Source organism: Nyctibius grandis, chromosome 9 (genome assembly GCF_013368605.1).
Source record: "Nyctibius grandis isolate bNycGra1 chromosome 9, bNycGra1.pri, whole genome shotgun sequence".
Lineage (NCBI taxonomy): Eukaryota > Metazoa > Chordata > Aves > Nyctibiiformes > Nyctibiidae > Nyctibius > Nyctibius grandis.
The window spans coordinates 27,025,924-27,046,980 of NC_090666.1; the positions used below are offsets into that span (position 1 = coordinate 27,025,924).

At 43.9% G+C, this 21,057-nt stretch overlaps 1 protein-coding gene across 1 annotated transcript in view; it reads right to left on the reverse strand.

The window, feature by feature from the left end:
• Window positions 1–21,057, reverse strand: part of ABCA12 (ATP binding cassette subfamily A member 12) — a 91,008-nt gene that overhangs the window by 7,844 nt on the left and 62,107 nt on the right. Inside the window, exons 33-46 of the mRNA XM_068407315.1 lie at window positions 20,807–21,031; window positions 19,483–19,618; window positions 17,870–18,122; window positions 16,527–16,613; window positions 15,098–15,191; window positions 13,412–13,539; window positions 11,956–12,043; window positions 10,436–10,541; window positions 6,811–6,865; window positions 6,139–6,316; window positions 4,111–4,226; window positions 3,335–3,494; window positions 1,756–2,024; window positions 892–1,102 (exon numbers count right to left, since the gene is read on the reverse strand). Coding sequence (XP_068263416.1) covers window positions 892–1,102; window positions 1,756–2,024; window positions 3,335–3,494; window positions 4,111–4,226; window positions 6,139–6,316; window positions 6,811–6,865; window positions 10,436–10,541; window positions 11,956–12,043; window positions 13,412–13,539; window positions 15,098–15,191; window positions 16,527–16,613; window positions 17,870–18,122; window positions 19,483–19,618; window positions 20,807–21,031 — 2,106 coding nt within the window. The remainder of the gene's footprint in view (window positions 1–891; window positions 1,103–1,755; window positions 2,025–3,334; window positions 3,495–4,110; window positions 4,227–6,138; window positions 6,317–6,810; window positions 6,866–10,435; window positions 10,542–11,955; window positions 12,044–13,411; window positions 13,540–15,097; window positions 15,192–16,526; window positions 16,614–17,869; window positions 18,123–19,482; window positions 19,619–20,806; window positions 21,032–21,057) is intronic.

Below are 21,057 nucleotides of genomic sequence, written 5' to 3' on the forward strand. Positions count from 1 at the left end.
GGGCCATGGCCTCTGCTGACACCAGCATTGGGCTGACTTTTGCCAGAAGTTAGAAACCTTTATGCCAGTTGTGGCTTGGAAAAAATCCTCTGCTGGAAAGATCAGCGCCACAGCCCCGACGTGAGGCTGCTGTCCTCCTGCCCAGCACCCTACATCCTTTCATACGCCCAGTATCTCAGTGGGACCCAGGCAACTAAAAAAATCAGGTACCAAGGATTACTTCCAAGCTTCCCCACAAGTCAGGTGCACAGCCTGAGGTAGGATCTGGTCTCCAGAGGCCCCATGAACTTTCCTCTGGGTCTCAGAGGAGCTCCATGTGCTCCTTTTCTCATGAGTCAGAGTTTTTGCAGGTAACTGCACTGACATGACCAAAGAATGTTTTTTTGTTTAGAGTTAGTTTTAAGTCCTGATTAATGAAAATGTGTGTTCAGCTGAAGTGATTTGTCTTTCCCTATAGGAAAATACGAGCAGATAAGCCTGACTCACTGTCTCCCATGCAGTTTAGGTGAATAATTGCAACTGGACAAATTCTGCTGTCTTCATTTACCATATGGTAATCCACAGTGACCCCCCAAGACGGTGCTGTGCTAGGTGCTGTACAAACACAGCATGCAGACATTTTGCTTTCAATACAGCTCCATCGCTGTCCCGTCTAGGGCCTCCAAACTGTCACTTGGCATCCCAAATCCACCGAGAGTCTTTCGTCACTACCATAACCCCAAGAATCAATATATAAGGCAAAGGAATGAAAGAGAGGGTCAGAGCAGAACAAACCATTACAGTCGTGCTGGGACAGCGGCAAGGACTGGGAGAGAAGATGACAGTGGGACTGTGGATCTGTTCCAGTTTCCCTGCCCAGGGTGGAAGGTGCCTGCAGCCTTTTCCCCTCACCTCTCCAGCAGGAATCCCAAGGCTGATGTTTTTCACAGCCACAATGCGTTTGTGAGGAAGGTGGTAGATCTTTGTGAGGTTCTGGAGCTGTACCACGTCAAAGTCAGCTTTGCCAGACTCCACCCGGGTCCTCTCTGCCTGGACGTCCCCGTCCTCTTCGGCCGTGAGTGGCAGAAGCGATGCTTTGCCGTGCACTCTGTCAAACAGGAACCTATGGGGAGGGCAGAGAGGGGACCTGACCCTCTGGCAAGCAGACAGAAGTGGGCCTGCGTGCTTGGGGTACCAAGAGGCCTTTCTGTGAGATCCCAGGGTGTGCAAACATACACAGATATACAGACAGTTTCTATTCTCTCCTGATATTTGCACCATTTAGGGAATTTAAAAACCCAACATTCTCTTTCCGCCTAATTTTTTTCTCTTTTTCAGCAAATATTCTGAGCTGGAGGAGGTCCTGCCTTGTAGACACACTCATAATACAGGTGACAGGACTGTTCTTGCTCCTCCCTGTGTGCACCGAAGCCAGAGGAGATGGGGAGATTCAAACAGAGGACACTGTCAATGGACTGACTCCTCTTACCAACCAGCTGAACATCAGCCTACCAAACCCAGAGCCCTGAAACAAGGGCCACAGTCACAGGTAGCAAGAACTACCAAGGGACTCTGCTAACCTACACCTCTATTAGTTAATACTCTAATTACTGATAGGTACTGGGACTGCTGCCAGAAAACACTTACTCCATGTTTGCAAAGTGTCTTGGAAATTTATGGGCTTCATAATTGACAATGATGGTGCGAGAGCCCAGAATTAAGCCACTGAGCGCTGGCTTGGTCTGTTTTCATTGCGAGACTCCAGATGTTACTTACTCTAGTATGTTGTTCCAGACTCTCTGAATCATCCTGTCGTGAACTGTAAGACGAATGGCAAAAAACACGGTGCCCTGGATAAACATGGCAAACAGCTTGGATGTGGTCTTGTCCAGCTCAAAGGTTTTGTCGGGGTAGTCCACTCCATAGGCTTTTAAGAAGCCCAGCAGCGCCTGATCCTGTGACAGTTCAATCAAGCCATAGCCAAAGCAAAATTGTGGGAACAGAAGGAACACGTGCCTTAAGTTTTCAGCGAGATCACGCAAGCCCTGAAAAAAAAACAAAAAGCAGCCTAGTCAGCCACTGTTTTTATTCATGGAATAAATTCATAGCTTTTACTGTGGGACTGAAGTGTAACAATTACATTGGGATTTGCTTGTGTCTCAGAGCAGAGATAAATTGAGAGCAAAGAGCTCTGGAGACAGCTCGTTTCACAGGCACAAGGTCAGAAAAGTCAACAGGCAGCTCCGAGGTTGTGATCACCCATAGTAAACAGCAGCCAGCTCCTGGTGCAGTCCTCATTGCTGCTCCAGCTGCCTCACCCTGTGCACGCAGCAGCCCAAAACCCACCTGTGAGCCAGGGCTGGATCCTGCCACTGAGCTGCACTGTGCCTCCCAAAACTACAGAGCTGCTGCACGGCACAGTCCACTCCCCAGTCCTGCTCCTCTGGAGCACTGTCCTATCTGTTTTCCTTGGACAAACATCTCCATAAAACACCAGATTTGGCTTTAATAGACCCAGAAGGGCAGTCTCACACTTAGGGACGTACATAGAGATTTGGTACATTTCTAGCAGAAGAAAGGATTAGTGCACACCGCAAAGTGGAGAGGCAGTAAATTAGCATGGAAAGTGACTCCCTGCCACTGGGGCACAGAGGGATAGCAGATGATCATAACTGCACCTCTCTAAAATCCAGGGGGTTGCTAAACAAGCATTGTCCAGCTAGAGAGAAAAATCCAACACTGCTATTGTTTTACAAAGCAATTGCCCTTTATAAAAAAATGAGAACTAAATGTAAGGTGTACATTTTACCCAGTGATTCCCAGGGATATCTCAGTTTAGAAACGGCTTTACTTTAGGGAATCATCACTGTCTCCGAGTCATTTTTAATCATTGCAGGGAGAAGATGATTGCATTACAGATCTAGATGACAGACAGCCAGTGCCGGGCTTAATGTAGCACCTGTCAGACTCAGGGCAATGACATCTAGTTGTCACTCTTCACAGCTTGTGCTGCAAGAACTTAGCAATGGTTCGAAGTCCCTATCAAGTTTTTATCAATCAATCATCTACACCCACCTCCTGCCCTTCCCTACCTCTCTTTTTGTATTCTCCCCCCTTTCACCATCATTTCCTTCTTTGCTGGGGGTGCAGACTGACAGACAAGCAAGATGCATATTTGACTCACATCCTGTCTATAGGGAACCCCATCAAGTCCTGTGACTACTGTCCTCTGCTTGGTCTACCTCAAATAAATAGCTTGAAACCAGCCAGCTGCTAAGGACCCGATCAAAGCCACCAAACTCAACAAGAAGCCTCCTGTTGTTCCACCCAGGTTTAGTATTAGTAGGATTCCTACCTGATCTGTGGCCTTTTCCTGGGAGAGCAGGAATACAACTGAGTGCGTAATGATGGTATTGATGCCAAAGAACAAGTTGACACAGACATAAACGATGAAGGCCATTCCTGTTTCTTTGAAAAACCCAGCCAGCAGGTACATCCATGAAAACGTTGCATATCTGTAAATTGCCAACAGTGCAGAGAATCCAACAGTAACTCAAAGAGCGACTGAAAACAAACAACTAAAGACCTCAGACAACATAACAGTTCTGTTTTAGCATGTGACTACATTTTCATATTACAGGAGCTTAAAGAAGGAAAAATGGCTTTGTATCTGTTAGAATTTGGAGAAAAAGTTTACAATACATACTTTGAACATGGAGCCCTGACTGAAAGCAGACAGACTGGGCCTGGAGTATTCAAAGCCAGGGAGACTTTTTTTTAAAGTTTTCCTGAATTTTGCTGCTGGCTTTTTTTTTTCTCCTCTCTGATTTTGATATGCTTCTATATCTTGAACTTTGCAATAGTTCAGTAAGCATCTGCTTACAGCTTGAGCTGTCACTGTGACCTTGAATATTTCATACCCTCACGTAGAGTTTGCTTTGAATAAAGCAGGCATGACAACAGTAGTTTCGCTCACTGCTCCTGGCAGGAGCAACTAGTCACCATTTGTAAAGTGAACGTTGAAGAAAAAAGCCCATGTATTCCTCCCTTGGATCCCAAATCGCAGCAGTCTGCGATATCCAGTTCCTCGCTCTGTGCAATGATATTTAAATAACTAAGCTCCACACTTACCCAAACAGTAATAGCAGAAGAAATACTGCTAGTAAGTTATTGTTGTTGCAGAGAGCTGGTATCTGGAAGGATGAAATAACTCCTATTGAGAGTCCAATAGGGACCATAAAAAATACCTGCAAAATGATACGAAAAGGTGTTATAAGGATGATAATTCTTAAACATTTTTCTAGAACTATGCAGAAGCAACAACGCCAGGTCTGAATCTGGTCCCACAAGTGCAGCTTTTCCCTCAGAAAAAAAGGGAAACCAAACACAGGAGGGGTCTCGGTCCTCCTGAGACTTTCATGAGTCTCGCAAATGAATTCCCACAAAGCCACTTTGAATAGGCTAAGCTTCAACATGCAGGACTGTGGGCAGAAAGTGCCTCAAAAAAAGGTTGTGAATGAAAAATACCCCTTTGGGTTTTCTGTTAGCCTTGCAGTCGGACCACTTCATTGTGCCCTGTAAATCTGGTCTTTATAACGTTGAGTCAAGCCAAGGACCTACCAAACATCTGCCTCGAGAGATTCCTCTCTTCCTCAGCTTTGGGATTTAACAGAATTTACTGGCAGGGATTCACTGAGAAATATCAAGTTGCCAAGAGCGCTCGATTAGTTTCAGCCCGCTGAATACTGATTGTGGCAAAGACTCTGGGGATTTTTTCCCTGGGCTGATTTACAAACATGCAGTGCTGGAGTGAGGGCCCGGATCAGGGAAGCAAACACAGGCCTGCCCCATTCTCGCCCCTGTGCTGCGACTCAGGGCTGCTCTGCCAAGCCAGACTTCAGCCACGCTGCCTTCAGACCCCTTCCAAGCCCCTCATGCAAGGCAGGAGATACTCATGCTGTTGCCTAATCACACTAGCCCCTATAAACAGGCTAATTAGTGGTAACAGTATTAAGACTGCTTTGTTAGTGTGCATTGGTGTTGACAAAACACCTAGAAGCTCAGGCTGTGCTCTGCAGAAAGAGTCGAGGCTCACGTTCCCCAAGGGATTTCAGCCCTTAGGCCTCACTGCACCAAAGGGGGCTGGCCACTCAAATGCCCTTGAAGATTTCATATTTTCAGGAACTGACAACATCCCTGGGATTTTAGGCACTAGCAGACCTGCATCAACAGAAATTTGTCGGGTACATAGAGCTGATCACCATTACAGCATAGCTGGCAATGCCAAAGCTCACAAGCAGAGACAGTCTGCACTTGCAGATCTCTAACTATGTGAGGGTTTGACATTGTGCACTGAAGGTAATTCATAAGACACAAAGCACTTCAGTCTACAGACACTGCACATATTTATCCTCTTAGCCCAGTGATGCTTTCCAGCAGTGCTATTAACCCTCTTTACCATGAGGAAACTTAGCTTCAGGGAGAGCAAGGGTGTACCTATGTCACATAATGCAGCACAGGGCTGTGGAGCTCAACTATCCTTAGGAACAAGGTGGTAAACCTAATGAAGTGCAGTGCAGTACTCTAGAAGTGAACTTGCTCAGGTCCTGTAAAGCATACAGCTGCATTAGTAGTTTTCCGTGGCTTAAAAATCTTTACAATATATAATCTTAAAAAGAGCATTCAACCCAGCAATGGATTTTTGCCCAACAGAGAAGGGTCAGCTGTGAGATGTCTGCTAACGTCATGCCCTGTACTCCCAGGGTTTCCAAAATGGCTGTAGCCTCAAGCCCCAAAGCCTTACCCCAGATGCATAAAGCCCGCATGACAACTAATCTAGCCCTGCAAGCTAACAGAAAAGCAGCTTGCTGCTTGCATGTTAAAATTGAAATCAAGCTCTGGCCTGTTCTGTGTTGCTCTCATATAAATATGCAGAGTGTTTTGCATACACTCGAGAGAGAAAGAATGCCTTCGCTTAGCAAAATCCAGTGTTGCGGTTCACATTTAATAGTCTTCAATGCCTTGGAGAACAATTACTGCATAACACTATTGGTAGTAATAATATTAAGAAGTCTAGGCAACCAACTTTAAATAAAGAACTTTTTTTCCCCCTGCTGCGTAATGCTACTCTTGGTGCATTTATGAATGTGAATTATTTACCAGATCATAAACGAAGTTAGTCACCCAATAGCTTGTCATCCCAATGCCTGAAATATGCTGCAGTTGTTTGGCTTTGGTTTGATGTTCTTTCACCACATAGAGCACAAAGCTTGCCGTTGTGATAGAGTAGCCAACCAAAACAGACATTGAAACTATGATGTCGAGTAAGCTGTTGAGCCTGAGGAGAAAGGGGAGAAAGGTGTATACGGTGAGTCAAAGTGGCAGATTTCCCTCATTGCAGAGGCATTGTTCAGAGATCGGAAGCAAAGAGGTCCCAATTCTGTGCCAGAGTCTTTTGCTGATGGTAATTACGCCTAGCAAAAAGGACTCTCAGCACTGAGTCGTAACACTGTACCACAGCATTGAATGGAAAGGCCAAAGGGAAAAATTATGTAATTATTATCATTGTGCCAAAGCACAAAAATATGTGATGCTATAACTGTGACCTCCAGATCTATATGGGATCCTGCGAAGAAACCCCAACAGGAACCTGCAGCTCTGTGGCATGCAGGATTCTATTCATGCATAGAGGGAATGAAGACAAGGAAGAGAGCAGTTCCATCATTTAGAGAAAGATATTCAGCAATTTAAGCTGCTTTATGGTTTCTGAGAAGCTGGTTTGCTTCTCTTGAAGCTAAACAATTCAGGCATCAGCCAAATGAATCTTCTTACATTACTTGTTCTTGACTCTGTCCTCCAGGATATGGGTGAGCTGATAAAAAAATACCTACAAAAAACAAAAGCAAAAGAAATTGAGAATGTGGTTAACTTAAAGCTTCCTTCACCAGTCCCTGAGATCAACAGAATACAAAAAACTGGGAGTAGAGAAGAAAAGTAGATCAAAAGTTGGGTTTTGCCTTGTCCTCTTGGTGTGGTCTTGGGCAGAATTTTCAGTGTCCCCATTTTTCCTATGACTTCACTTTGATGCACAGCAGATCTGACCTTCAAACCCTAGGCCCTGTTTCTGAATCTATCTGGGTGATAGTATCATTCACTTCAGTGAGAGCACTCCCACACTTAAAATTAGGCATATGCTTGTGGGTGCATGTATTTTAGGTTGGATTCCCCTCGCTGACGCATTCAAAACTGGTGAATGTGTTTCATTTTGAAGTTGCTGCTTGATGATCTCACTGCGTTTCCTTTGTTCTTTTATCATCAGAAACAAATCATTCCCTACTGCCTTTCTCCACGACTATTATCTTCCTGTGACATCAGTCTTTCTCAATACGGGCATCTGTTGAGATGCTAGCATAAACTCAAGTAAGCTATAGACACTTGTGTTCCCAGTTTGGCAGTGAGTTAATTTTGAACTATCCCATCTTATGCAGCTAGAGGGGAAAAAAAAAAAAAAAAAAAAAAAAAAAAAAAAGAGCGTTTTGTCCAAAGGAACTAGCAAAAATCTAGTTACTGCGTTTGTAAGCCCAGTGTGATTTTTTCCAAAAAGATCCCTTAAAAATGGGTTTGTATCAGGCACAAGCTGCAAAAGAGAGATTTTCTGCTCATGTGCAGATATCTTCATAAGATTGAGTTTAAGTACTTCTTTACCAAGGAGAACACCTAGCCCAAAATATACTATTGCTCATCACCGTGCATTTGCTGTTTGGGGGCAATTTGTGCCCATAAAACCAGAGTTTTCTAACAAAAGAAGGAACCTGGGGGGCTCTGGTGCGCCAGTTCCAACCTCCAGTGAAGGTCTCTGCCTTGGTCCCACCAAGACAACAGTCAAGTTTCTAAGACTCTAGCACCTGAGAAAGGGTTTAGGCTAAGATATTTATGTGCCTAAACCCAAGGTTCTCAATCCATATTTAGGCACCTAAGTAAATGCCTCAGTTCTCGGGGAGTGCTGGAGGACCTGTAGCTGCTATTAAATCCAGAGAGATTTGCTAAAATGTGCCACCTCTGAAATTTAAGCTGCTTATAGGCAGGTGCCTGACTTTCAGCAGTTATATGAGGAAGAACTATTCTGGGCTATTCTCCCTAAGAACGAGCACTCCGACATGGGGGCCAGAAAGGAGGAGACTGTGACTTTAGCTGACCAAATGCCATACTGAGCAAATAAATCTGAAAGGGAAGATTTCATAAGAAATTCATTTTGGAGGGGGGAAAAACAAACTCAGTGAGAGAAAAGGAATTAAAATCTTGGGCTTCTGATAAAGCTACACAAACAGCCAGGAAATGTTTCTCTTCTCTAAAAGACAGAGAGAGAAAGAAAGATACAGTCTGTCTAATCTGTTAATACTTCACTATAAAGCCATTTTCCTTTACTGAAGCTTAGGCTAGAAGTCAAGATTTCCATTTCAATGCTTTCTCTTTTTTGTTGGTTGGGATTGAGAGAAGAGAAAGCACAATGTACATAAGTCAAAAGCTATTATGACTTGCTTAGTGACAGGGTAAAAAACTTTTTATGTATTTTTTAAAAACATACGCAGCCTAAGTCAAACCTCTAAAGCAGGACTGGCACCTCTTTCAAACTGCTGAAATGACAACACACTTTTATCTGGCCATTTCAATGGCTTTTAAACTGTCATTTATTTGTCACAACAACAAATAGATTTAGCTGCCAGGAACATACCAGGCAGAATGTCTGTTCAATTGTATTTCAAACTGGATTTACACTACCCCGGGGGAGCTATCTGCATCCATTCATTTTATTTCCCCCATTCTATGGCTTGGATCATTAGTGGGAAGCAGAGAATTATCTGTCTGGTCATTTACTACTAAGCATTTCCTTCCAGAAATGCATAAGCAGCAGGACAGATGGAATAAAAACTGCTGCTATTCTTTCCCACTGAAAACTGTTATTTTGCTGGTATAAAACTTTCCCTGTGAAAACTTTCTGACTGTTCACACGAGCTTCCTGCCTTTGTTCTCGCTACAGCATGTGTTGGGAATACAGAGACAGGGCAAGAAGCTTCACTGCTTAATAATTCAGCTGCTCTGGGATGTTCCTGCCGTTGGAAGTGCCTGGCTCAGGTCTCCTCTCTCCACACCCGGGCAGGGGCTGCAGCTTTGTGATACACTCTAGCAGCGCACACTGAAGAGCTTGAACCTTCTGACCTGGAGGGCGTGCTTCAAACCTCAAAGGCACCAGACAGTGGGTATTTTAGGATGGTGGTGGGGATGAGGCACTGGTTTTGCTTGTTGTGAGCCGAGCTTGTTGAGAGGGGAGTTGCAGTGCATCGGTATGTGGAGGTGGGAAGAGAGACATGCTGCTTTGACTTCTAATCAGCATTCTGCTGTTTCTTTAATTCATGGCATGACATTCAAAGCTTCAGACCAGATGCCTTTTCCATTATAGTTCAGTTCAGACACATCAGTGAGAAACAGTCTTATGAACAAAGAGACACTGTCACCTATTTCACCGTCACCTGGAACAGGAGGCTGCTGAGGTGAGGGGGGCTGGGCATGACCAGGACATGGCTGGAAGGGCACCATTTGTCAAAAAAAATCAATCGGTAGGGCATTTCTGCACACAATCGCTACTCTTGTCAGATCCCATAAATCTCTGTATAAGATTTCTCAAAATGGCATCAACATAAATCTTTCTCTTCTCCCTGCACCCACTCCATCTCCAGAGACAGGCATACATACACATGCACATTTGTGCTCATTCTGCACCCTTAATGTAGGCTAAACCACAAATGGTAAGATAGGATGCCCTGGTTGATCAGCAGGAATTTAGGTTGCTGCATTACATTTATTACATTACCAAGGAGAAGCTATGAGAACCGATAACCCCAAATGGGTTACTAACACTCCTTGGAATCTGTGTATATTGTGTGTCAGATGAAAAATATAGCTGAAAATTATGTTTCTCACTTAATCTCACTCACTCTTATTCTCATTCAAACACAAACATACACATACCCACACATCCTGAGCTGCTGTCAGCAGAAGGGTGACATATTAAAATTTACTAATGTAAACCACCCCCAGAGATGACCTAAAGTAGCCTTTCTATGCATAACTAATGAGCACCTATCAAGAGACAGCTATTTCAGTACCATGATGAGAGGCAATAAATCAAATAGCAACCTTAGGCATTTTTTGGATGAAGGAAGTGTTTTACGTAGGAGCTGGGGTCCTCCCTGTCCAGGTCCCCCAAGTCTTTGACTAAGACAAATGAAATATGTGATTTATTCATGTTTTTCAATTCTGTTTTTAAAGGAATTGCATAACTGGAAATAAAGAAATGGTCTCTTTGAAGTCAAGGTAAGTGTTGTCATCAATTTGAACAGAACAGGGATAATTCCCCCCAAAGGGGAGAAATTATCTGCTCATGTAAAGGGACACTTACCATATCTGGAAGTCTCATTTTCTGGCAAGTTAGCTCGAAGAATGAAGTTGTTCAAGCTGTTGAGATAGGCTGGAAGGCTGTGATAACCTTCAGGATTATACCACACCTGCACACAATTGAGAAATTGAAACAATTTGGGAGAGAAATTGTTACTGATAACATTTTGGTTTGTCCTGCTTGCACAAATAAATCATTCCATGGTTGTTACCTAAAGTCATAAGCTCTACCAGTTAAAGCCCAATGATTAAAACCACATCAAGTACCAAATGGGTATAAAAGCACATTTCACTTTCAGCACAAGCAGTCCCATCAGCTTCATTTGACTTCTGGCAGAGAAGAAAGAAGCACTAGCTGGGTATGTGACGTAAAGCATACAGACACTTGTTTTCTTTTCTGTAATAAGTTGTTCAGATCTGATGAACACCAGCAGTGGAGACTTCCCAAAGAAGGCTAAGCAGGCAAATGTCTTCTAACACCCCTTGAAAGCTGGGGGGAGGAAAGGTTGCTTTAGGGCAGAAAAGAGCCAGTTGTCACCTTCTCATTCAGCAACAGCCTTTCCCTCCCCACGATCACTTCTCTTACCTATACCACGATAAACCCTGAGACTGAGGGCAAAAATTACAGGACATGCACTTTGGGGGGATTTACCATCACCTACTTTAGACACAACCCACAGCTGGAGGGTAAGTTGGAGGTGTAAGTTACCTACCAAAGGATGGAGAGCTTAGACTATTAAGGTTAGAGGCCTAAACACAGCCCACGGCATCCACCTTTACATATCCCCAAGTCCTACATGCTCAGTGATTTCATTCTCCTTGCCCTTGCAGAGCAAGTAGTGGAGTCTGCCCTGCTTCCAGTACCATCAAGGTTTCCAGGTATTAAATCTGACATGTGATAAGCAAATACCTACAGCTTTCAGATCTAAGATGAAGCTGCAAGATTGGAGGATGAAAACATCTGCAGATTCATTACATGAGCTCTGAGTGTTAGTGAAATAAACCCTGTGATTCCCCTTAATCAGAGCCACCTCTGAAAACAGCACTGCTCTTGCAGGAACACTCATCTGGTAGCTCTAGGTTTTGCAATGAGACCACAGGATCTTGTCAACTTTCTTGTGTTTCCCTGCTACCTCAAATTTCAGCCTTGGTGCTTTCAACACTGATGTGTTACAACATTTTCACTGAGCAGAAACAGAGAAATGGGTATGTCAGAATGCACCAGCCAGCCCTAGTTAAGGTACATACATTCTCTCATGAGATAAAGGTGCTACTAATTGATCTTTTCACCTCTGTATAATAAAATTATGACAGCAGAAAAATTGTCTCCTGCTAGCAAGAGAAGTCAGACCAATATAGAAGAATGAGGAGAGAAAAGGAAATGAACTGCAAGCGATCTCTCCCATGCTAAACTGACGATTTCAGAGGGTTTCGCTTTATTTTCTGAAATATCCCTGAACTCAACATCACTTCTTCTGGGTCCTACACTTCCAATGCTAGGACAAGCAGATGGAGGTTAGTTACCTTAGTCAGTGTTCTGTTGGGGGGCACTGGCCTGATATCGAACTGGAGATCTGTTGTCAAAGGCAGCCCGAAGCTCCAGCCACCATACCTGAGTGAAAACCAGAGGGAAATGCATTGCTACCCTCATTGAAAAGCTTTAATACCTTCAGTTGGTGCATGTTAGCATGCCACTGCCACCCCACTTAATTCTAGCTTGACTTAAAATAACTTATCCCAGTACGTAGTGTGTGGCCAAGCCAACACTGCTGCAGGAATCCTTATCTGGGGGGAAAAAGGGGAAACAGAAACTTGGCAGCACTATCACAAAACTGTGCTGAAAGCCTCCGTTTGAGAAACATTTTGGAGCTGCGTGGACTCTTGCTTGTGGACATGACCAAGCTGGTGAAGGGTCTGGAGGGTCTGACCTATGAGGAACGGCTGAGGGAGCTGGGGTTGTTTAGCCTGGAGAAGAGGAGGCTCAGAGGTGACCTTATTGCAGTCTACAACTACCTGAAGGGAGGTTGTAGTGAAGTGGGAGTTGGCCTCTTCTCCCGGGCAACTAGCGATAGGACAAGAGGGCACAGCCTCAAGCTTCGCCAGGGGAGGTTCAGGTTGGACATCAGGAAGCATTTCTTTACAGAAAGGGTTATTAGACATTGGAATGGGCTGCCCAGGGAGCTGGTGGAGTCACCATCTCTGGATGTGTTTAAGAAAAGACTGGACATGGCACTTAGTGCCATGGTCTAGTTGACAGGGTGGTGTAGGGGCAGCGGTTGGCCTCGATGATCCCTGAGGTCTCTTCCAACCTGGTTGATTCTGTGATTCTGTGATTCTGTGATTCTGTGACTCCTAACCCGCATGCCTACCACATTGGAATAAGATGACTGCTTCTTACCCAGAAGATGAACAGCTCAGTTTAAATCAATGGCAGATGAACATACTCCTTGATAACCTTAACAGCAGGCTATTTTTGCCCCACGACATGCTGCGTTGCTGTGTTGCAGAGTCCAGACACACTAATAGCTCTAAGCCCCATGGTGCAAGAAAACGTTCAGCCTCTAATTTCACTGGAACGGATGCACTTGTTTAAGCACTGAGACTCTTCAGAGGATCAAACTTGGAGGCAAGTCTCTCCCCAGGGTCTAATTCATGACAGGCTGTGTCAGATTTTCCTCTTTTAAAGCATCTCTGAGTCAGACAAAAGCTTGTCTGCAGATCCAGCCATCAACCTATCAGGGGATTGACATGTTATCCCCAGGCTATCTCTGCTACGATCAAGCAGAGCACTTGTATGAACCTTTATCTTTAACGCCATGATTGCAGGACATTTTACCTCCTTTCACCAGATACACAGAGACCATCAGCCTTTCTAAACCCCTACTGCACTGTCACCTCTTCAAGCAGAGTGGATATGATACGTGTAAGAGGCTGTTCCCAGTACAGTTCAGAGGAGAAGGACTGGAGATTTATGCTGTACCGTTTTTGCAGGAAGTCTTTGGCAGTTGCTAGAATGTAGGTCTCCACATCATGCCCTGTAAGGTTATAAAGTGTCCGCGTGGAGAAGGTCCTTCTGTGAGGGGGAGTGTAGTTTGTCTGTGGACACGTCTGAGTGGAGACAAATGAACAAAAATGTTAGTGTCTGTGTTTTAACTAAAAACACGCATATCAGGATGAGATTGAGAGCAGGCAATGGCAATATTCTGGTCCTGGGACTGATTCCTACAGAAGTTGATGATTCGCAAATCAGGGTGCAAAGACAGACAGCATACATCCCTGCGTGCTGTCCTGAACATGCTTAGTGAGGTGCTTAAAAACAACCTTTGCTTAAATCTACATTTCAGTTCTACTGAACTCAGTGAGACCTTGAAATGTGCTTCATGCTATGTCGAAAGATTTCTGCTGAATTAAGGCTGATGCTACTTAGCAGAGCATCACAGTGACAGCACAGACAACAACAGAGGGCAAAACAACTCATGGAGCAGAAAACTCCATGGTGGCCTCAAACTCTCATCTTGCATTTCACAGCAGCTACACTCTGTATTTTTGTTTTACTGTCAGTCATTGGGAATATTGTCCTGAGCTTCAGAGAAACCTTAAATTAGTCCTGAATATATAATTTAACATGCTGAGGGTCAAAGTCACATTGACTGTTTCATAAGGTTGAAGTGTCCTACCAGACAGCATGCTGGCTGCTTCTTTCAGCTCATCCACAACAAAAGCCCTAGCCTCCCCCATTGTGTATCTGTTCATGACTTTGCATCAGAATACACAAAATAGCTTCCTTCACGCTGAGGAACACCTGCCTGTGCCTGCTAGAGGTGAGAATCAGCTTTGATCTTTATCCTGACTTACCGGAGAAAAGATGCCAATACTTTTAATCATGTGAAATTAAGTGTATGTCCAGAAAATCACATAAAATAGCTTCATTTTAAGGAATGACTAGGAATATTTAACTAAGTACATGTTTTATCTTACAAATGGCATCACACTGCGCATTGTGTCTGATTTCCTACTGGAAAAAAAACTGAAGACAGGTGAACAGCACTAGAGTGAGGAGAGCTCAACTTCAAACTGGACTGTAAAATTGTAACATCCTTGGGGCAGAATCTGCCTTTTCCCCATGTGCATATAAAGACACTAAGCCCAGCAGTGCCCATATCTGGTTCTGTATGTACCACCCTAATGCAAATAACTAATATTATTAATCATCGCTATTTATAATACGGAGCAGAGTAAAAGCAGTTGGATCTAGACTTTGCATAAAGTTAAAATTCTGAAGAGCAAACAGCAATAATAGCTGTGCTTTCATATAATGACAGAGCTTGTATAAAATGAAATTTTCCTCTTGAATCCATGTTCACCTCTGCTAAATGGGACAATCATATAACATTCAAAAACACTGTTAAACCTTTTCCCACCACAGGGAGGAAGGCAGATATATTAGCATGTGAATATTCTGAGGATGCTGTTTCTTTTCCTGTCCCCAAACTGGTGCAGACAGTGGTTATCCAGTTTACAACATCAACAAGGCCAAAAACAGACAGGAGGAATCTGAACACTGAGTTCCCCTTGGTACCATGCCTGCCCACAAAACCACTCCCAGCCTACAAGGTCCCCCAAATATCCCCCTAAACTCCCTCTCTTTTGGGTTTATTCAAATTACCTGGATGCCATCGGTGCAGTTGCAGGCAGAATACTTAGTTCTCTGGTTTCCACTGATAATCCACTGGCCAAGCATGTCTTCCTTTAAACACTGCCTGAAAATGAACACATTTTCCTCTGAGGTTCTCTGTGCTCAGGTATGCAAAAGATGCTAATTGCTGCCATGTTTAATGACAGCAAGGATGGCAGTGAGTAGCTTCAGCAAAAATGCAGACCTTCTTGTCAGCCCTGGGTGCTTCAGGGAATACCCATTCTCCCGCTGCCTTCAGTGCCTCTCGGCAGAGAGCCCTCATTACTGCTCTCTGTGCCTGGATTCGTTCAGCTGATTAGAAGGAACCCAGGCACCACTTCACTTCCACAGTAGACAGTGTAAGGAGTTAGCATGCAAAGGCCAAAATCATCTTACAGTGCAGAAATAAGGGCTACTGTCATTGCAATAACTGGGGAGTCCTGCGATGGATGTATTGACTAGGCAGTCGCTGTAAACACTCAGGATAAATATTTGCCTGCAGATACGTGGCACGCATGAGCATGCAAGTCTGCCCAGGATTTTACTACCAATTCCTGGAAATTTATCTGCAGAGCCCAAAACAAACCAGCCCTCATGGCACAGCTTTTAGATACAGATAACAAAAGCTATGATGAGAACTTAAGGCCAGATTGGATGAGGCTTTGAGCAACCCGGTCTAGTGGAAGGTGTCCCTGCCCGTGGCAGGGGGGTTGGAACTAGATGATCTTTAAGGTCCCTTCCAACCCAAACCATTCTATGATTCTATAACTTTCTGGGCGGGCTCAGCATTATAATTGGGATTATCGGGGATGCAAGGAGTAGTTCCCAGATATGAGAATAGCTTGCTCTCATCCTGGCATCCTGCCACCACCAAAGCTGCTCCCCTACTACTCATAGCAATAACAGAGTCCACTTGTGGTGGTGAATACTTCTTGAGGGAAAGAACACCAGTGTCAAGGTCCTAGGACTGTGTGGAAGTCCCAGTCTCAGCCTTAAAGCACAGTATAGTTTCCTGTCTTCAAGAATATCTACAGTTCTGCGCTGGCAGATGCAAGCCTTCGCTCCAAGCCGCGTAGGAGCCATGTAGACTCTCAGCAGGGCTGAGGTCTGCTTCACACCAATCACCACTACACGGCTCCCCACTCAGAACTGACTTGCATCCTTCCAGCTCAAGTCTGTGGGCAGTGCAAGCTTGTGCCTGCCTGCAAAAGGCCAGTTAGACATCTCCTAATGAGCTGAAAGAGTCTGCAAGTCAATCTGAAGAAAGGCAGGAGATATTTTTTTTCTCTGCATGTCGCACCAATGTATGCAAATTCTGCAGATGATCAAAGATGGTTATTAAGGTCTAATGGCTAATAGTGTTATGTCAATTCTCTTGCAGATTCGGAATTTAAATGGAAGAAAACCAAGCACTACTTACGAATTGCTCTCATTCATGCATGTGTTATCTGTTCCAGGGAAAGCAAGCATCGAAGCAACTAAAGCATCTGTGGTTTCATTAAAATTCCTAAGATGTAACGAAGAAAAAAAAGAAAAACTAAAACAGAAAAATGTTCAAGGTATCTCCAGTTACCACTGAGCAGAGGAAAACTATGTCTGAATGAAACAGGATTTATTTAAGATGCTAAATAAATGGTTATTTGTAGTGTTAACCCTGCAAAACACTTAAGCACACGCAGTATATGAGCGGGTTTAAAAGGACGGCTCATTGCTTAGAGCTGCACACGTACTGCAGTGATTTGCTGCCTCTAGATCTAAGCAAGATAATGATGAACTTTTGGACAATCAAGATTCTGTTTCCAGGGAAAAAGCATCTACTGAAATTTTCAGGCACTACTTCCAGTCTTGTCTCAATCAACTCTCTCATCTGTGAAGTCCATTTGGTTTCGGTCATTCAAGAAGCTTCTCGCTTCTGACCCAGCTTTCTAGCAATGATCCATCAGGAGAAGCAGAGAACATTAGGAACAGAGGACTCAGACATGCTGTTCTGGCTCATTGCCCCATCTAGCAGTACTGAAGCGGAAAGGCACAAGCAGTCCTGGGAAAGAACACATAAGAGCAGACACACTTGCTTCAGGGCTGAATTTTATATTTCTGACTTAAAGCTGAGAAGCACTGGAGAAAGACAACAGTTCACATCATGAAATCAAAATGATGCAAATTATAATCATTTTGGTAACTAGATTTTTAAGCACAATTAAATCATTCAGTGGTGACATCTTAATCACACTGAAAAAGTGCATGCCCTTCAAATGACTGTGCGCCTTGGACTGGTGGGGCCTGGGCAGGAGAGCATGTCCGGTACCAACAGAGACGAGGGCAATGCAGACAATTCACAAAATGGATAGAATTTGATCCCAGAGTTGTAACATTGGAGACAACTGATGTAGGGACCTTCATTTCACATCCGGGGAAAAGTATATATATGTTAAGAAAATCCCTGTTGGATAGTATGGCTTTCACAGGGCCAGAGGACTTCAATGGCAAACACAAAGAATATTCTTCACACATTTCACAGTTAATTCCAATGAGAGGTTGTTTTTGAAAAGCTTTCTGATTGCTGGTCTGAGCCAAGCCATCTCTCCAGAGATCTCTTAGGAAGAGGATTTCTATGTGTTATTTGTGTAACATAACTACAGATAATGTAACTACACGTTAATCTGCATAACGCTTTTCCACTGGGTCTTCTTAGAAATAACCCTGATGGTAAAACTGGCTCTTTATAAACAAATGAGTTTAAGAATCGCAAAGAACACCACTCACCCAAAGAAGTCTGCCTGGTCAGATGTGCCATACAGAGAGGGGGAAAGAATCAGTTCTGGATATTCAGTCTCCTTAGTTCTCAGCGTCCCAAGTCCCATTGCAGCCGTCACAAAGAGGACGGGGAGGACGACCTGAGCAATGAAGCCTCTCACATCCCGCCGAGTATGGTGGAATCTCTTAACGAACAAAGCTGATGTCTTCTTAAGCAGCAACGGCAAACCCTGCAGGCTTTTTGATCTAATCAGGAGCTGATCTGGGTACAAAAGAAGAATGCATTTTGTCATGGATCAGTAGTTGTGAAATGCAGGGAGAATTGATGGTTATAGTACCCTGAGAGTATATTTAGCTTCCTGCACTCCTCTACAGGTGGCAAATCAAAACTACTAAGTTGGAACAGATGCAAGGGTCAGGCTTGGGACAGGACTCAGATTTTGCCTCTGGAGTCATAAGCTCATGTAACACCATTTTTTTTTGTTTAATTTCAAATGCGTATATGTAGTGAACTCATTTTGAGATCTTGTAAGAGGAACATGGGCTTCCAGATGCAACAAGTTATCTACATCCTCCCTACCCACTTGCAACTTAAAGAAGAAATGTATTATTCTTTTATATTTGCAAACTGAAAGTTTTCATAATTTAGAAAGTAGGTCCTCAGACAAATCAATAAGAGAATTAATCCTGAAATAAGAAAACAAGGCACATAAACCAGTTGACCTTTTGCATAGACAGGGCTGTGGTATACTAAAAGCAGAGCCAAATCCTGTACAACCTATTCCTCTTTATGAAATATTAACCTATATAACACAACATGAAGCAAAATCTTTCCAGTGCTCTCATTAGGGGTGATGCAAAACACTTCTCTACATTGGAGTTACTGTTTACAGTAACATTTACAGTGCAGGTCAGCTTTGAGAAGTGAGTCTGAAAATACCTCTGCGTTGTCCCTTGCATGCCTCCCTAACTATAAATGGTATATTTATAAGTACAAAATATGTTTCTACTCTGAGAAAGCATTTCAACCAGGTATTTGCTCATTTTTGGGCTGTGCCACCTTTTGCAGCTCCCAAACCCTCAGAGATACTAATGCAGCTTGATACTGTTCCAAACGTGAATTTATCCCACTGTCTGGCCCTTTGAGCTGTTTTACCATACTGCAACAGCTGGGACACAGCAAAAAGCAGCACGGAGCACCCAGTTCAGAGCTGTCCTGCTTTTGTAACAGGCTAAGGGGTTTCCACAAAGTTTCTCTCCAATTCTACTAGTTACGTAGAAATAATCCTCTACATCAATTACAGCAATTACTTTCAGAGGTATACGTTTGCTCTTTCACCCACACATTGTATTTGATTAGATTAAAACCTGGATCAATTTAAAGGAAGGCGGATGCAAACAAAACCCCTCTGTAACTTATTCTGTGATTCAGACTATTACAAACCAGTGGATCTAAACAACCGTTGAGTGTTGTACTTCTAGTGATTTATTGGTTTTGTGATTCCTGGTTGGGTGAAATGTGGTTTTCAACAAAGAAAGAGGACAGGGAGCTCAAGTCAGTCCATCTGTCACTGTTTGTATCTGCGACAAATCTGGAATAAAACCTGGAGGTATTTTCGTACCGTCTCTGTCTGTGAAGGTATCCGTGCTCATAGACATTTCGTCGCTGCCAATTTGACCACTGGCTCCAGGCAGCTGTTGGGGCAGTTCAACATCTTGCTGGTCTTTCCCTAGCTCTTTTGTCAGATTGAGGAACACCTATGGAGCAAGAAAGTACGAAGGACAATTGGTCCAAATGACTCCATTTACCAAAACAGTAATCAGAATCCACTCTCCTACTGTGTAGCTGTAGTTGGTGCAGCATTGTGAATTACAATCCTCTTTCTGTTCCCTTTGTGCTCTGTGAGAGAAATTCACTTTTTTTTTCAGTATAAAATTGTTCTCGTCCAGCTCCTTGTCACCGCCTGTCTCTCTCCCACTTGAGCAGTGGAAAAAAACCTTTGCAGCTGCCCCCTGGGTTTACCTTATCCTAATACCACCTGCTACATGACTAATGAGTAGGTGTAAATGAAGCTGCATTTCAGCTCAGTTCTGCATAACTCTACTCCCTCTACACCCACACAGTGAGCAGTGCACAGGCAGCTCTCCCTGCACAGCACCAATGAAGAAACAAGGAGGGCTCTTTCCCTGGGATATTTTCCCCTCTAACCTCTGACAATCCCAGCTGCCTCCATGCTGGGAGTGTGCACAGTCATGGCACCCCAGCTGCATGTGGTACATGCTGTATAACTCATTCTTGCTGCCTTAGGGAAACACCTTCAAAGTCAGCAAGAATTTCTGAGCAGAAAGGTAACAATCTCCCTCCCTCCTTTTTGCAAGACAAGAGTCATCACTGCTTATCATTTAAAATTACTTTTTGTTTCTGATGCAACTAAATGTTTGTGTTTATTTGACCAGAGGTTTCCCATGGGCAGAAAGGTGCCTGTGTTACTCCAAGATGCACCACGTGATCCACTTGTACAATAGAGCACCCACACTAAAGTTCATCATTTAGATGGTTTGCTAACTCCCTCCCTGCTGACCGCATCTGTAGACAAACCCAGATTCGTGGAGACCAGAAGAACAGTTCAAAGAGAAACACAGCATTGCCCTCTCTCCTTAGTCTAACTCCAGTATCTCATTTTCTGGGTAAAATGCCAAAAAGCTGTTAGCAAGGTGAGACAGTGGTATACTCTGTGCATTAGTATATGTATAGATTTACGAATACATCCACACACTCTTATGTTTGTAAGTGTAACGCAGTGAACAACCAAACCACTTCTTCCCCTGCCTGCAACTCCCACATCCAAAACATGCCACCATCTAGCCCAGAAAGCAGAGCTACGCAGTGCTGTGAAGTTAATCTCCATAACATTTAATTAAATTGAGTGGATCCTGAGCTCCTACCTCTTCCACGGTTGTGTTTGAAATCCCGTAGCAACCAAGGTGGAGATCACTCAATCTGGTATCGAGGGCTTTGAGAAGTGCCTGGTAGGCCCCTGAGACTGTGGACTTGAAGGGGGGAAGAACGTACACGAGCTCTCCACCAATATCCTCCTTGAGATAAGCCTCCGGGAGGTGGGACTGGATCAAGGAGGTCACTGCTGCAGTGTCACACTCTTCTATCATGTTCTGAAAAAGGAGGAAAACATTCTGTG